At 37.4% G+C, this 17,255-nt stretch overlaps 1 protein-coding gene across 2 annotated transcripts in view; it reads left to right on the plus strand.

The window, feature by feature from the left end:
• The window catches only part of MINPP1 (multiple inositol-polyphosphate phosphatase 1), a 45,408-nt gene extending 30,008 nt beyond the window's left edge, over window positions 1-15,400 (plus strand). Inside the window, exon 4 of one of the 2 annotated variants that reach the window (XR_006607150.1) lies at window positions 13,999-14,177. Coding sequence is in view for 1 of the 2 variants with exons in the window: in XM_045081449.1 (XP_044937384.1) it covers window positions 13,999-14,395 (397 nt within the window). In the remaining variant the exon portion in view is untranslated. Of the gene's footprint in view, window positions 1-13,998 lie in introns of both variants that reach the window. The other variant, XM_045081449.1, reaches the window with a different exon arrangement.
• Window positions 15,401-17,255: the final 1,855 nt, after the last annotated feature.

The raw sequence follows: 17,255 nt of genomic DNA on the forward strand, positions 1-17,255 counted from the left end.
TTTTAGTTTTAGTTATACATTTGTGCTAAGCTGTCCAACTGATGCTTCTCCAAATGCCTCATTGGAGCTGATGTTTCAATCAAATATATTAGAAGACTTAAAAAATATATTTGTTTTTCCTGGTAATTTTCTTCCCAGAGCATCTCTTGTCTCTGGCACTTCGTGTTTTTATGTGTGCTTATATAAGTATGGGAATTGTCTGAGTTGTCTAAAGCTTGATTTGATATTCTTGGGTCATGTTTAAAAATACACTTTGTGTAATACTAGTTGAGTGTGAAACATAGATTAAGAGCTTAGAAAGATCTGAGCTGAGGACATTGAGAGGAAAAACATTCAATTATTAGTTTTTCTGGTTGAGCTTTTTGAATGACTTTTAAGTACCTTCTTTGAGCTATTTTACCTAAATTGAACACATACATAGTCCTCAATCCTCATTTAACAACATAATTTTAGACTTCAAATTAAATTTAGTTTTTTGTTGAAGATTTAATAAGATCTCCTTACAGACTTATCTAAGTAAAAGGGGAGGGGAGCTGTTCAGAGACCTGCATTCTTACCCCACTAGGTAGCATCCATAGTGCACTTGTCTTTTTCTTACTTTAAAATGAGAGGGCTTGACCACATCTCAACCCTCAGACTTTAGGATCCCAACTTTGTATTTCTATATGTATTAGTACAGATTACTCATTTGTTTTCTTATATTTGCATTAATAGTTTACATTTACTGTTTTTTTGTTTTTTTTTTTTTAAGCCAAAATGGTGTATCTTTTACAGTGGTTTTTGTAACGTTTTGGGAAGTGTGACATCCCAAGCTTAATGCCTTTTTATCAGAAGAAAGTATGTTAAAGGTGTCCTATTTCATGTCTTTGTATTCCTTGTTCTTTGGGAGACCGTTCTGGTAAGAGTTCTAGAGAAAGAATAGTCACTACAAGTAGGGATAGAAGTTAATTTGAGAAATGTGACTAGTAGAAATCTGTGTTAGTTAATGGATCAGAATATAGAAAGCAGGGGTGCCTGGGTGGCTCAGTCGGTAAGTGTCTGCCTTCAGCTCAGGTCATGATCCCAGGGTTCTGGGAGCGAGCCCCTCATCAGGCTCCCTGCTCCTTGGGAAGCTTGCTTCTCCCTCTCCCACTCTCCCTGCTTGTGTTCCCTCTCTTGCTATGTCTCTCTGTCAAATAAATAAATAATATCTTAAAAAAAAAAAGAATATGGAAAGCACAGGAATAGAAAGATGCAAGAAAAATAAGCTCAAAGCAAATTATAGGAAATCTGAATTATTAACTTGAAATTAAGTATGCAAATGTTAAATGTTAATTAATCTGTTAAGACATTTTAAATATAAGACTCACTAGGGTAAAATCATTAGACTTCCCTAGGATACATGTGATTGATGCAGGAGATAGAGACAAGTGTGGGACAGAAGTTTAGTGGACTGTTCTCAGGATGTCAAACAAAAACACTTCTGAGAGGAATTCTGGGGACGTTAGAGAGTCTGAGCTCCCACAGCTGGATTCATATATTTGTGGGCATGTGCATTTCTCTAGGAGGAAGTCCCATTCCTTTGGGCAGATGCTCAGTGGTTTTATGTCCCCCAAAGGTAAAAACTACAGGTACAGTAGGTATTGAACGTGCCTTACTACTGATTGCCATGGCAGTTCCTCCTCTAAAAAACATTTACATCTTCTCACCAAAAGATTGCGTTCTTTTGTTAAAATCTTGGTCCTTTCTTTCATGGCATCTTGAACCTCCCAACTTTGTTTATGGAATGGTCATGATAGAGAAAGCTACATGGGATCATAGAGTGGAATGTAGTAGCAATCTTCCGAAAGCCATTATGTGGGGTGGTTTTAAATTAGGAATTGAGTAAACTGAGAAGTGATTTTTTTCCCCCCAACATTCTTTCCCTTTTTATTCTCCCGGACATGATATTCTCTCTTATTCCGGCCCTCCATGCCAACATACACACTTGCTCCCTTATTCCTTCATTCAGACACATACGTTCCTGCCCATTTTCAGTTGCCAGTATTTTAGGCTTAATCATAGAGCAGCTTTGCTTTGAAGAAACTTGGCAATGAAAACCAGAAAAGTTCTTATGCCATTCTTAGGACTTATATGTGTTCAAGGGGAAGCTGGGGATTTGGTTATTTTAAATACCCATGGGGCCTGTACTAACGAGTTACTCAATTCCTAGCAGATGACCTAGAACACTTGTAAGACTTACTCTCTGTTATAAGACAGCAAAGAGCAGTGTGTTTTTGAAATGAAACCAACTTTAGAGAAATTACTGATTTCCTGTATAGAACCTGGCATGTACCTTTAATGGCTTCTGATGAAAGTTGGACCTTAAATACTCTTATGTATTTACTTTGACGTCTTTAGAGTTACAAAAAGAAACAAAAAACCCTTATTGTGGGATGCCTGGGTGGCTCAGTCAGTTAAGCATCTTCCTTCGACTCAGGTCATGATCTTGGGGTCCTCGGATCAAGTCCCACATCAGGCTCCCTGATCACTGGGAGTCTACTTCTCCCTCTCCACCTGCTTGTGCCCCCCGCCCCCGTCAAATAAATAAATAAAATCTTAAAAACACAAAAACCCTTACCATGTGTGTGTACACACAGACTCCACAGTTCTGTAGCTGTCCACTTATTGAGGAATCCAAGTCCCCACTTTTAGTGTGTAGATATAATTTAAGATGGAAATACAATATGTTTTTCCATTTAACATTAATGCTACTTAATTCTGTCAAAGAAAATTGAAATGTGAGTAAGTCTTAAAAGGTGGCAATCAGGTATAAGCTTGAGCAGCTGTTTAAGAGGGATTATATTAACTCTTTGGAGGGGGAGTATACTCTTTTTGGTCACATATATTCCCATAGCAATAGTTGGTTCTTTGCTGTTTTGTTTTTTTTTTTTTTAATTAGTGAGCTTTATTTTTTAGATCAGTGTTAGGTTCGCAGCAAAACCGAGCAGAAAGTCCAGAGTTCCCACACACTCCCTCTGCCGCCCCAGCACAGCCTCTCTTGCTGTTGACAGCCTCCCACAGTGGTCCCTTCCTTGTAACTGATGACTCTCCCCTGGCACATAATTATCACCAGAGTCTGTGGTTCGCATTGGGCTTTACTCTTGGTGTGACACATTCTCTGGCTTTGGACAGATGTATACTGTCTTCATAGTTCTGCCTTTTCCAGAATGTCATATTGTTGGAATCATACAATATATAGCCTTTTCAGATCAGCTTCTTTTTACTTAGTAATATGCATTTATGTTTCCTCCACATCTTTTGATGGCCTGATAGTGCTTTTTTTTTTTAAGCATGGATTAATACTTCATTGTCTGGATGGACCATAGTTTATTTACCCATTTACCTACTAAAGGGCATCTTGGTGGCATCTTGGTTGCTTCCAGGTTTTGACAGTTATGAATAAAGCTAGTATAAACATACATGTTCAGGTTTTTGTGTGGATGTAAATTTTTAATTCATTTGCATAAATACCAAGGAGCACAGTTGCTGGATTATATGGTAAGAATAGGTCTAATTTTGTAAGAAACCTCTAAAGTGACTGTATCCACAGTGGCTGTACATTTTGGCCCCCCCCCGGCATTAATGAGGGTTTCTGTTGTTGGAAGTTGGTATTGTCAGTGTTTGAGATTTTTACTCCTCTAATAGGCGTGTAGTGGTATCTCATTGTTTTAATTTGCAATACATAGTGATGTATGTTGTTGAACACCTTTCAGTATGCTTACTTGCCATCTGTGTATCTTTTTTCGTGAAGTGTCTGTTCAGGCTTTTTACTCATTTATTAATTTAGGGTTGGTTTGTTATTTTTGAGTCTTAAGAGTGTTTTGTATATTTCAGATAACAGTCCTTTATCATGTATGTCTTTTGCATATTTTCTCATAGTCTGTGACTTGTCTTTTTAATCTCTTGACATTGTCATTCATTGACAAAGTTTTTAATTTTAAATGTTTTTTGTTGTTGTTAAGATTCTATTTATTTGAGAGACAGTGGAAGCTAGAGAGCACAAGTGGGGAAGGAGAAGTAGGCTCCCCACAGAGGAGGGAGCCCGATGCTGGCCTCAGTTGCAGGACCCTGGGATCATGACCTGAGCAGAAGGCAGAGGCCCAACCAACTAAGCCACCCAGGCACCCCAGAAGTTTTTAATTTTAATGAAGTCCAGCTTAAATTAATTATTTGGCCATGCCCTTGGTGTTGCATCTAAAAAATCCTTGCTATACCAGCGGTCATCTAGGTTTTCTCCTATGTTTTAGGAGTTTTACATTTAGGTCTGTGATCCTTAGTTTTTGTGAAGGGTGTAAGGTCTCTGTCTAGATGCATTTTTTCTTCCATGTGGATGTCCAGTGCTCCAGCTCCGTGTTTTGAAAAGATGGCTCCATTGTTTTGCCTTCGCTTTGTCAAAGATGAATGAACTATATGTATGGGATTCTGTTTCTGGGTTCTCTGTTCTGTTCTGTTGGTCTGTCTACTTTTGCTGGACCACACTGTCCTGATTACTGTAGCTTTACAGTAAGTCTTGAAAAGTTGTAGTGTCAGTCCTACAACTTTGTTCTTCTCCTTCAATATTATGTTGGCTTATCTGAGTCTCTTGCTTCTTCGTATAAACTTTAGAATCAGTTTGTTGTTATATACAGAATCACTTGTTGGGATTTTTATTTGGATTGTATTGAATCTGTAGATGGAGTTGGGAAGAACTGACATTTTGACAGTACTGAGTCCTCCTGTCCATGAACAGGGAATATCTGCATTAATTCAGTTCTTTGATTTCTTTTGTAAGAGTGATACAGTTTTCTTGTATGGATCTTGTACATACTTTATTTTATACCTCAGTGTTTCATTTTGGGGATACTAATATAAAACATAACGTTTTTAATTTCAAATTTCAACTTGTTTATTGTTATGGAAAAGCATTTGGCTTTTATGTATTAATCTTGTATTCTGCAACCTTGCTATACATTTTTATTAGTTCCAGAAGTTTTTTTGGTGATTATTTGGATTTTCCACATAGATGATAATGTCATCTGCAAAGCCAGAGTTTTATTTCTTCCTTCCTGATAGGTATACCTTTTGTGGGGGCAGGGGTGGGGTTCTTATTGTGTTAGCTAGGACTTCAGTATGATGTTGAAAACCAGTGGTTAGAGGAGACATTCTTGACTTGTACCCAATCTTAACAGGAAGTCTGCATTTTTTTACCATTAAGTATGATGTTAACTATAGCTTTTTGTATATAACCTTTATCCAGTGGAGGAAGTTCCTCCATTCCTAGTTTGCTGAGAATTTTTATCATGAATGAATGTTGAATTTTGTCAAACACTTTTTTTGAATCTATTGATAATGGGATTTTTCTTTTTTAGTCTGTTGATGTGATTGTTTACATTAATTGGCTTTTGATTGTTGAGCCAGCCTTGACACCTGATACAAATCCTACTTGGTTGTGGTGTATAATTCTTTTTATACATTGTTGGATTCAATTTGTTAACAGTTTGTTTAGGATTGTTGTGCTCATCTATCTTAGTGTATATTGGTTGTGTATATATAGTTTTTAATTGACTGCCTTTGGTATTAGGGTCATACTGGTTAGGAGTATTCCCTTTGCTTCTGTTTTCTGCAAGAGTTTGGTAGAATTTCTTCCTTAAAGGTTTGGTAGAGTTCACTGGTGAATCCTTTGGGGGTCAGTGCTGTTTTGGAAGGTTTTTAATTACTGATTTAATTTCTTAATAGATACATGCTTATTTAGATTATTTTTTTCTTGTGTTAATTTTGGCAGATTGTGTCTTTCAAGAAATTGGTTCATTTCATCTTGGGTATCAAACTTGTGGCCATAGGGTTGTTTATAATATTCCTTTATTACACTTCTAATGTTCATAGGATCTGTGGTGATCTTTTTTCTTTTCTGATTGGAGTAGTTTGTGCCTTCCCTCCTTTTTCTTAACCTGGCTAGAGACTTATTGATTTTATTGATCTTTTCAAAGAACTAGTTTTTAATATTATTGATTTTTCTCTGTTGCTGTTTTAAGTTTCATGGATTTCTGCTTTTATTTTTAATTTGATTTTCTTCTGCTTACTTTGGATTTGACTTGTTTTTTTCTTTCTATATTTCAAAAATGGAAGCTTAGATAGTTGATTTTAGGTCTTTCTTCTTTTCTAATGTATATATTCGAGACTATAAAATTCCCTATAAGCACTGATTTCACTGTATACCATAAATTTTGATGAGTTGTGTTTTCATTTTCATTTAGTTCAAAATGTTTTTAAATTTCTTTTGAGATTCCTTCTTTGACCTAATATGTTATTTAGAAGTGTGTTGTATAATCTCCAAGTATTTGAGGATTTTATGATTATCTTTCTTTTTTTTTTTTTAAGTGTTTGTTTTATTTATTTTTAAAGATTTTACTTATTTATTTGTCAGAGAGAGAGCGAGTGAGAGCGAGCACAGGCAGACAGAGTGGAAGGCAGAGTCAGAGGGAGAAGCAGGCTCCCTGTGGAGCAAGGATCCCGATGTGGGACTCGATCCCAGGACACTGGGATCATGACCTGAGCTGAAGGCAGCTGCTTAACCAACTGAGCCACCCAGGCGTCCCTATGATTATCTTTCTGTTAGTGATCTAGTTTCATCAACTGAGCAGATGTTGCATGATTGCCTTTCTTTTAAATCTTTCTTAAGATATAATTTATGTCACAGAATGTGGTCTCTTGGTAGATGTTCCATATGAGGTTGAGAAGAACATGTAGTCTGCTATTGTTGGATGAAGTCATCTATAGATGTTGGTTGGATCCAGTTGATGGATGATCTTGTAGAGTTTACCTGATCCTTACCAATTTTTGGCCTGCTGGATATGACCAATTCTGAGGGAGAGTTATTAAAGTCTCCAGCTAACAATAGAGAGTTTATCTGTTTATTCTTGGACTTGTATCAGTTTGCCTCATGCATTTTGTGCTCTGTGAGGCATATATATACATACTAAGGAGTATTATTTATTCTTGGGGTATTGACCCCTTTGTCAATATGTAATACCCCTCTTCATCCTTAGTAACTTTTCTTGCTCTGTAGCCGGCTCTGTCTGAAATTTATTTAGTTATTCCTGCTTTCTTTTAATAAGTGTTAATTAGCATGTTCTTTCTCCATGACTTTACTTTTAATTGGTATGTGTCTTTACATTGAAAGTGGGTTTCTCATAGGCAGCATATAATTGGGGCCTTGTTTTTGATCCATTCTGACAATCTCTTTTTTAATTTTAGTATATTTTGTCTATTGATTTTGACATAGTTATTGATTATTGATATAGTTGAGTTAATATCTACCATGTTTGGTACTATTACCTGTTTGTTGCCCTTGTTCTTGGTTCCTGGTTTTTTGTTGTTGTTGTTGTTTTGGTTGGTTTTTTTTGTTTTTGTTTTTGTTTTTTGTCTTTCACACTTGAAAAAGTGTTGCCTTTTGTGGTTTCAGTTGAACATTTTGTATCATTCAATTTCCTCTCATTCCTTAGCATATCAGCTGTCTGTCTGCCTTCCTTTCTTTTCTTTCTTTCTTTTTTTTTTTTTTTATTGGTGGTTGCTCTACAGTTTGCAGTATGCCTTTACAACTAATCTAAGTCTGCTTTCAAATAACACTGTACCACTTCATGGTTAGTGCAAGTACCTTGTAATAACAAAATATTTCTAATTCTCCCTTCCTGTCTTTTGTGTCATTGCTGTCGTTCATTTTACTTACACATACATAGTATATGTGTGCACAACACGTACATGCATACATAATCAAATGCATTTTTGGTATTATTATTTTGAACAAATTGTTATCTGTTAGGTCAGTTAAGATTAAAAAATGTAGGGCACCTGGGTGGCTCAGTGGGTTAAGCCGCTGCCTTCGGCTCAGGTCATGATCTCAGGGTCCTGGGATCAAGTCCCGCATCGGGCTCTCTGCTCAGCAGGGAGCCTGCTTCCTCCTCTCTCTCTCTCTCTGCCTGCGTTTCTGCCTACTTGTGATCTCTCTCTGTCAAATAAATAAATAAAATCTTTAAAAAGATTTATAAAAAAAAAATGTAAATAAAGGCTTTTGTTTTATCTTACTCCTCTCCAGTGTTCTTTCTTTCTTTCTTTTTCTTTTTTTTAAGATTTTTATTTATTTATTTGACAGACAGAGATCACAAGTAGGCAGAGAGAGACAGGGGAAGCAGGCTCCCCGCCGAGCAGAGAGCCCAGTGCAGGGCTCGATTCCAGGACCCTGGGATCATGATCTGACCCAAAGGCAGAGGCTTTAAACCCAGTGAGCCACCCAGGCATTCCTCCAGTGTTCGTTCTTTATGTAGCTCTGAGTTTCTGACCTATAACATTTTCCTTCTCTCTGAAAAACTTTTTTTTTTTAACATTTCTTGTGAGGTATGTCCATTGGCAACAAATTTCCATAATTTCTGTTTGTCACTTCTGAAGGATAATTTTGCATGGCACAAAATTCTTGGTTGGTGGGCTTTTTCTCTCAACATATAACTATTTCACTTCACCACCTTGCTTGCATGCCTCCTTCAAGATTTTTTTCTTTGTTTTTGATTTTATGAAGTTTGAATATGGTATGAGCTTCCTGGATCTGTTTTAGGATCTAACATTAATTTGGTGACACTTCCCTGAGGCCACAGTGGGCAGCTTTTCTGCCGTAAGACTTCCTGGGAATGCATTTGTCACCCTGCTCAGACCCACCTCCTCGCAGAGCACAGCTAGCTTTTCCCGGGACAGGAGGGCATGCTCTCCTGCTCACCCACCCGGTTCCCCTACCCCTCACACAAATGCTGGTCTGTAAGAGCCAGGAATAGCTTTCCTTTGTTTTTGGTCTTTCACCTCACCGTCCTTCTAGAAACAGAACAAAAATCAGCATGGTACCTAGCACTTGGCAGGGAATGATTCAACCTATGGCATCTAAATAAGAAAGCCAAATGGATTTTTACTCCTCTTTTGTTCTGTTTTGGAGAACTGGGTGCAGCTGTTATGTGCAAGGCCTTGTGGTGTGAATGCGGACAGCACCAGCCAGTTGCTTCCTCCAAAGTTGTAACAGCACCTGCTGGGTGTGCAAGGCACAGAGGGAAAAGTAGACAAATAGAAGTGATCACAGTGAAGCTGTGTATTTGATATTACCTCATAAACATAAAAATATTTTTATCTGATTCTTGTAGAAAATCCAACCTATGTATAATTGTAAGTTTGTTACTTTCTACAGGCACTTTTGGATTTCTAAGCAAATTAGTGTTTTTAGTTTTTAAGACTGTTTTGGGGAAGGCTGCATCAGTTTTCACTCTATAATCTGTAGTTATCCCTGTCTTAAGTTATTATTATTGTATTGATGAATTTAACGAGAACTTTAAAAACAAAATTTTTTGTGTTGCCAGCTTCCGTAATAAAGATTGATCTGTATGGGAAGATAGTAGTCTTGGCATTTATTTAAAAATTAAACTTTTTCTTACTATTTGCCTAGAATTCTAAAATTAAAATTATTTATTGAAGTGTAATTAACATGCAATGTTATTAGTTTCAGGTGCGCAACATAATCCACAATATTATATGTTACTTAGTGCTCACCATGATAAGTGTAATCACCACCCGTCACTAAACAACATTATTACTGTCATACTGACTATGTTCCTAATAGTGTACTTTTTATCACCCCATGGCTTACTTATTTTGTAACTGGAAGTTTGTACCTCCTGATCCACTTTTATCTATCACATCTATAATCCCAGCCACCTCTCCTTTGGCAACTAACTACCAGTTTGTTTCCTGTATTCAGGAGTCTGTATTTTAATCTCTTTTTTTGTGTTTGTTTATTTTTTTCTTAAATTTCACCTATGAGTGAAATATAGTTCCTGTCTTTTTCTGTCTGATTTATTTTACTTAGCATAATAAACTCTGGGTCCATCCATATTGCCACAAATGGCCAGATCTCGTCCTTTTTTATGGTTGAATAATATTCCATTGTGTGTTTATATCACTTGTATATAACACATCTCTATCCATTCATCCGTCGATGGACACTTGGGCGGCTTCCGTATCTTGGCTATTGTAAATAATGCTGTGATAAACATGAAATAAAATTTTTAAAATTTAGATGTATCAAATGACAGAAGACAAATATTTTTGTTGATATAGCTGTCTATGAATTAATATATAAACTTATTTGATTTCCCATAAAACTCCTATTAAGCATTTTTAAAGCATAGTTTTGCTCAAGTTTCTTCTCAAAAGTAGCTGATTTTAACAATAAAGCAATTCAGAGGAGGAAATGTATTGCTTTTTGTATATAAACCTAAAGCTTCGGGTTTAAAACTTAAATTGGGAGGGGGGCACCTGGGTGGCTCAGTTGTTAAGCATCTGCCTTCGGTTCAGGTCCGGATCCAAGGGTCCCGGGATCAAGCCCCTCATCAGGCTCCCTGCTCAGCAGGAAGCCTGCTTCTCCCTCTCCCTCTACCCTCCCCCAGCTTGTGTTCCTTCTCTCGCTTTGTCTTTCTCTGTCAAATAAATAAATAAAATCTTTAATAAATAAATTAATTTTAAAAACTTAAATTTGGGTCACAACCCAATTTAATTTTCTTCTGTAGCTCGGATGTAATTACTAGAACTTCTCTCATGATTTGTACATAGCCTTATTGTTTTTTTCCCCTTCCCCAGTGCACACTTTTTGATGTGTGTTTGTTATTTGTCTTGTATCTTTTTTCTCTCTTTCTGTATTTGATTGAGTGCCGCCAAGTCTAAGAATGTGCGGCCGTGTACCCTATCCCGTACCAGCGATAGTACTACCAGCCCCGTGTGCATTATTCAGCACTTGGAAAGGGGGCTGGTCTGAATGGAGATGTGCTCTAAGTGTAAAGTATGCACTACATTTTGAAGACTTGACAGAAAAAAAGAATGTCAAGTAGTTCATTGATCATTTTGATGTAACTTGTTGAAACTAGACTATTTTACATTATATATGGTCTTTCATCCTGCTCCCAGTTTGTTGGAGTTCCTCTGTCAGTCAGGTCTTTCTGTGAGACCACAGAGGTGTTGCTGTGTCCTTCCTGACCTCTTGTCCATCCTGTTGGATCTCCTAGACCACAGTAGTGGGCATTAGGCCAAGGGTTGTGCTTCGCTTTGAGCTTGCTTCCTTCTGGTGGGAGGGCTTAAAATGTAAGCCAGAACAACACAAGTTTTAACTGTGGGTTCACATACATGTGCATTTTTTTAAAATAAATTCACAGTGCTGTGTATATATTTCCTCTTATGATTTTTTAAAATAACATTTTATTTTCTCTTTATTATAAGAATTCAGTATATAAAACTACAAACTATTTGTCAGTCAACTGTTTATGTTAATCAGTAAGGCTTCCGGTCAACAGCAGACTATCAATAGTTAGGTTTGTGGGGAAGCAGAATGTTATATATGGGGGTGCCTGGCTGGCCTAGTCCACAGACTGTGTGACTCTTGATCTCAGGGTTGTGAGTTCGAGCCCAGCTTTGGGCGTGGGGCCTACTTTTTATACACAGATTTTTGCCTGCTCAGAGGGTTGGCATCCCTAACCCCCACATTGTTCAAGGGTCAACTAACTGTATATTTACATTACTTACTTTCTTTAATTTGTATTACTATTAAATACCATTATATTTACACTGTGACAGTGCTGTCGTTAGCTTTGACTTGCGTATGCTCAAATACATAAAGGCAAGGCAAGTAACGAACCCATCCTTGGTTAGACAGTGTGCCGTATGTCCTCTTCTGGAGTAACCTGATTCCTGTTCAGCTGATTATTGCCTTATGGGAGTATATATTGTCAGATCTTTCAGGGTTTCAAGAGGAGCGAAATATTTGGATTGTGAAGAATCTGAAATCACCCTATCTTTATATACTGACAAATAATGCAAAATTTAAAAATAGTTATGCAGGTAAAAGCAAATAAAATTATGTTCTGAATGATACTGCTTTGTAACTTTGGGCCTAAAGGGATGCTTCTTGAAAATAAATACAGGTTTTAGATATTTTAAATGACCTAATTAGGAGATACCAGTTAAGAAAAGGGGCTTACAGTCACCTGTTGATGAATGGCTTTAAAATTTCCCTTTTAGAATATTTTAGATATTAATATTAATAGTTAATATTTAGAATATTTTAGAATATTAATCTCAGACTAGTGGATGATTTTGTAATAGTATGTTACAGCTTCTATGTATTTTTTGAGTATATATTTCTAGTACTCTATATTTTTATTTTTATTTTTTTTAAAGATTTTATTTATTTATTTGTCAGAGAGAGAGGGAGAGACAGAGAACAAGCACTGGCAGGCAGAGTGGCAGGCAGAGGCAGAGAGAGAAGCAGGCTCCCTGCCGAGCAAGGAGCCCGATGTGGGACTCCATCCCAGGACACTGGGATCATGACCTGAGCCGAAGGCAGAGGCTTTAACCCACTGAGCCACCCAGGCGTCCCTATTTTTATTTTTTATAGGGTTTTTTTCTGCTCCCTATTCTTCTGTTTACTTTCCTCTTGCTCATTTTAATGTGAACTTGGTTTCCCTGAACAATTAGAAAAGACCTCATGTCAGGTTGCTTTCCTAACCTCATGGAGCTCCCTTTCCGGTATTGTGTGTGTGTGTGCTGTTCAGAAGTCTGCTGGGTGCCTTTCTGAGATTTTCTGGCTCTGGTCCCCTCCCCTGACTTGTATCCCAACCTGCTTTTCCCTTGATCTTTGCTGTCCCTATCTGGCTCAGTGTAGAGCCCGCTCCCAGGAGTTTCTCGTGTCTGTGGCCTCAGTCTTGGAATGGGGCCTTGGAGTGGCTGTTGCGGGAGCTCACAGGGACTAGATTTCCACAGCCCCAGGAGAGGCCTGTGCTAGTCCTCTCTTGTACTCACCAGATAAATACTAGATCTGTCCGCATGCTGTGTGGCTTCCTGCTGCACTCTTCCTCACAGACACCGATAATAATATTCAGGTCTTCAGGCTGTTTGTGATTCACTGAGAAAACTTTTCCCTATGGTTATTTGTAAATGTTTCTGTGGGTTTTGGACCTACTCTCTAATTCCATCTGTATTTTGTGGGGATTCTGATGCAGATTCTGCTGGCCTCCCAGAAAACCCAGCGCTAAGTTTGTAGTCTCATGTGTGGGGTGGCAGCAAGAAGTCAGATGGTTACTTATATTTGAATAGATTTACAAATTATGTTCAAGAAAAAAGTCATATTCTTCCTATTAAAGAATAGGGGAAAGACTAAGCAGTCATTTGCTGCTGCTTAGTTTTAAAAAGGCTTTACCCAACAACAACAGCGAAAAACAAACAAACAAACAAAAAAACAACCAGAAAACTTGGATTAAATGTGACTTAGCTTGCAGTGTTGAAAAAGCTGTTGTACTCCTCACATTGCATAAACTCTGCTCTCAGTCACAGACCCAGTCAACCAGTGAGAATAGGTTGCATCTCTACCCTTTCATGGCTGTCTTACAAATTCAGTGCCCAAGTCAGGTCTCGTAAAACATTGAAGGATTACATGAGTTACCATTCACTGTTCAGACTTGGTTCCAACCAGGAAATTTATTGAATATTGTTTGTCTTTATTTCCTAGAGGCAAATAAAATAGCATTTGAAGTTCATTCAGAAGACCTCCCTGGAATAATTTATATCGACTAAGGACCAGTTTGCTCAGTTTCATTCATGGAAAAGCAATACAATTTTGAAATACATATCTGCTTCAGGTTCCTTAATCTCCTAATTAAAAACTTTCTTCTGTCTGTGAACTTAGAGAATAGCGAGTATGCAGTGTTTTAGATGGATTTGCTGTACCACAGGGATCCTGAATTCGGAACTGAACTGAGTATAAACAGTTTAGTTCATGGCCACACAGAATTTTAACCATATTGTTGACTTGTGTATATAAAGATTAGAAAAACAAGGACATTGTACACTGCTTCTCATTACTGTAGATGCTATCTTCCATGACATGAGTCTATATATATACTTTCTCTCCATTTGTTTTTTAAGGTCTCAGCCAATTTCCTCTCCAGTCATCCTTCAGTTTGGTCATGCAGAGACCCTTCTGCCACTGCTCTCTCTGATGGGCTACTTCAAAGACAAGGAGCCCCTAACAGCTTACAATTACAAGGAACAGTTGCATCGTAAATTCCGGAGTGGCCATATTGTGCCCTACGCCTCGAACCTAATATTCGTGCTTTACCACTGTAAAAATGCTAAGACTCCTAAGGAGGAATTCCGAGTGCAGATGCTGTTGAATGAGAAGGTATTACCGTTGGCTTACTCACAGGAAACTGCCTCCTTGTACGAGGATCTGAAGGACCACTACAAGGACATCCTTCAGAGCTGCCATGCCAGTGAAGAGTGTGAATTACCAAAGGTGAACAACACATCTGACGAGCTATGAGTACCTGGAGAACAGTTCTCATTCATCGGGGACTGATCCAGAGGGAGTGATTACATGCTTGGAATAGGTGGGCAACCCACGGTTACAGAAAGCTTTCACAGTACTTCAGTATTTCTGTCTTTTCACAGAAAAATGTTGAGTTTCTTTTTGACTCTGGAACATGGATGTGTAAGAAACTATTCTTCACTGGAGCAGCTCTCTTAGGAGAAAAAAATTGATTCAAAGAACTAGCTGGCCCTGCAAACATTTATAGAAATTAGATCCTTCTTGTTTATATGAGAAATCTCACACTGAGATGGAGTATGATTTCAAAGTGATACTTGAAAGTGCTGGACTCACAACGTATGTCATTTGGATGATCTCTTACTTGACCGAGTGCAGGAACTTTCCAGTTGTGATGCCTTCTCTGTCTCTCCCTCAGGTAGCTCAGCTTTGGCATCGTTCGTCTTCAGCAGACGTAGTGTGGTGCTGGGACTGTCGCTTTGGAAGAAAGCTGACACCTCTCTAGTTAAGATTTGAAACCATATTAAGAAACAGAGTGTGATTTTCAAAGGACAGCTTCACTTGAAGACAAAAAGCATAATAAAATAGATATTTTTGATAATAGTATTTATAAAGTATTTGAACGCCTTTTCAATAATTCCTTTTAACCTCGTAGTAAGTCTTGCAAGGCCTTTCTTTAGTATCTTAGCTGTTTTACATTTATAACCATGGAGGACAAAGAGGACCATTAGCAACAAGGAAGACGGATAGAATCAGAGTTTCTTAAATCCATTGCTTTACAGTTTTTTTCATTCTGTCACTTTGCTTCTATTTTTATATTTTGCTATTATGTGAAGTGTATCTTGCTTATCACTTTTCCATTATTTTTTTCCCCCCTAAATAAAGACTTTATCCTGGCTGGATTAGTTTCACAGATCTGAATGCATTTCAACGAGATACTGAGTTTTGTCAAATGCCGTGAAGGTGTTTGCTATAAAAATAAACAGAATTCTTGTGACTTTACTTTCAGGTCTTTTTGCTGTGTCAATATGCAATCAGTAATTGATGGTAAAAGGTTGGAACTTCAAGCAGCTTTGACAAAATCAGGCAATATAAGGCAATTTTCTTCTATTAAAAATTTCCTCAAGTAAATTGCCACTTCTTTTTTGGAAATATATTTTATTAAAAACTAAATAAGAAATATCACAACTACATATTGAAAATTATAAAAGATGCATGGATCATCTGTTGATCATTGATCTTCAGATGAATTACATCCATAAAATAGGTCATTAGCTGATGCACCGGTACACTGCTGATTGTTCCCGCAAGGGGCTGCTGCTGTCTAATTTTTTTCTTTTTAATTTTTAAATGGGTGGATAAGAAGAGAATAATCTAGCAAGCATTCCTGTGCACCATCCTATTCCATCAGAATAACATTGTAACATATGGCTTAGGTCCAAGTAAGAACATCTGAGGTCTTTTTTGTGTTCTGAGCCTCGAGGTAACCACCAGCATAAAATTCAGTACTCACCATTCCATTGCATGCTTGACTCTGGAAACTTACAGTATTGTGGGGATTTTAAAATTTTCTAGAAAACAACCATTCTTGAATATCATGTTAGTCTTGAATGGGTGATTTATTTTAACTGCTGTGTTTTCTTTTCAGGACTTTCTTTATCCAGATTATTTATCACAAATTAATATTGTCAGCTTGTCAATACTTGCTCAGTACTTTTTGTGAACAAACACTAGACTCAGGCTATAGGTGTATAAAATTGAATGAACCTAGTTCTTTCAAGGGGGTTATCTCAAAAGACCTTAAAACAAATTTACTTGGTGTCTGACATATTGACTAGATAATTTTTTTTTAAAGATTTTTATTTCTTCATTTGACAGACAGAGATCACAAGTAGGCAGAGAAGCAGGCAGAGAAAGAGGGGGAAGCAGGCTCCCCGCCGAGCAGAGAGCCCAGCGCGGGGCTTGATTCCAAAACCCTGGGATCACAATCTGAGCCGGAGGCAGAGGCTTTAGCCCACTAAGCCACCCAGGTGCCCCAACTAGATAATTTGATTCACAAACTTCTCCTAGGCTATGAAAGTTTTATAGGAGGTATTTAATTTTGTTATTAAAACAGGACCATATAATCAGCTTGATAGTATTTTAGGGCAAGTGGAGTCCATTTTTGCTTAATACTACAGAGATTGTGTTATTGTTTCTGGTGCTATTATTCCCATTTAGGATATGCCTGAAACTGAAGAATTTCATCATGAAAACTGAAAGCTCTTTAGGATAGGCTATATAGAAAGTTGAACATTCAAAAGTCATCTTTGGCTAACATAGGGCTCATTCGGAATAGGTGACCAAATCACTCAGTTAAGCCACATTTAAATGACTATTGGTTCTGACATTTTCATCAATTAATAAACAGCTATTGACATTAGCCATTTTCCTGTCTAATCTACAATTTGGTGTGCACAGTGCATTTTACTCCCTTTTCTGTAGTCATGTTTTGTTTTAAAGCTTCTGCTCTCCAATACATAATCATTCACTTGATACTAATTGGGTATATAGTTTTTTGATTGTAACTTTAACACTGAAAGCAAAACTCCACTTGAAAAAAGAGCTGTTTTTTCCCCCCCAGGCCTAATAACTTTTATATGTTCATTAGATTCCTTTTGTAAACCACAGAACTGGTGCATGCCCTTAAATACTTGGGAGTCACGTACAACCAAACCAGAACATATTTCCTCTAAGATGGATATTTCATGTGGTGTTCATTAATGATCCTTGCAATTTGGCCTGTCTTTTGCCAAATGGAAGCTGAAAATAAATATTTGCATTACCATATCATGTGCCTCTATCTAGCCATCATAAA

The sequence above is a fragment of the Mustela putorius genome, unplaced genomic scaffold, assembly GCF_011764305.1.
Source record: "Mustela putorius furo isolate JIRA1106 unplaced genomic scaffold, ASM1176430v1.1 tig00000577_pilon_pilon_pilon, whole genome shotgun sequence".
Taxonomy (NCBI): Eukaryota; Metazoa; Chordata; class Mammalia; order Carnivora; family Mustelidae; genus Mustela; species Mustela putorius.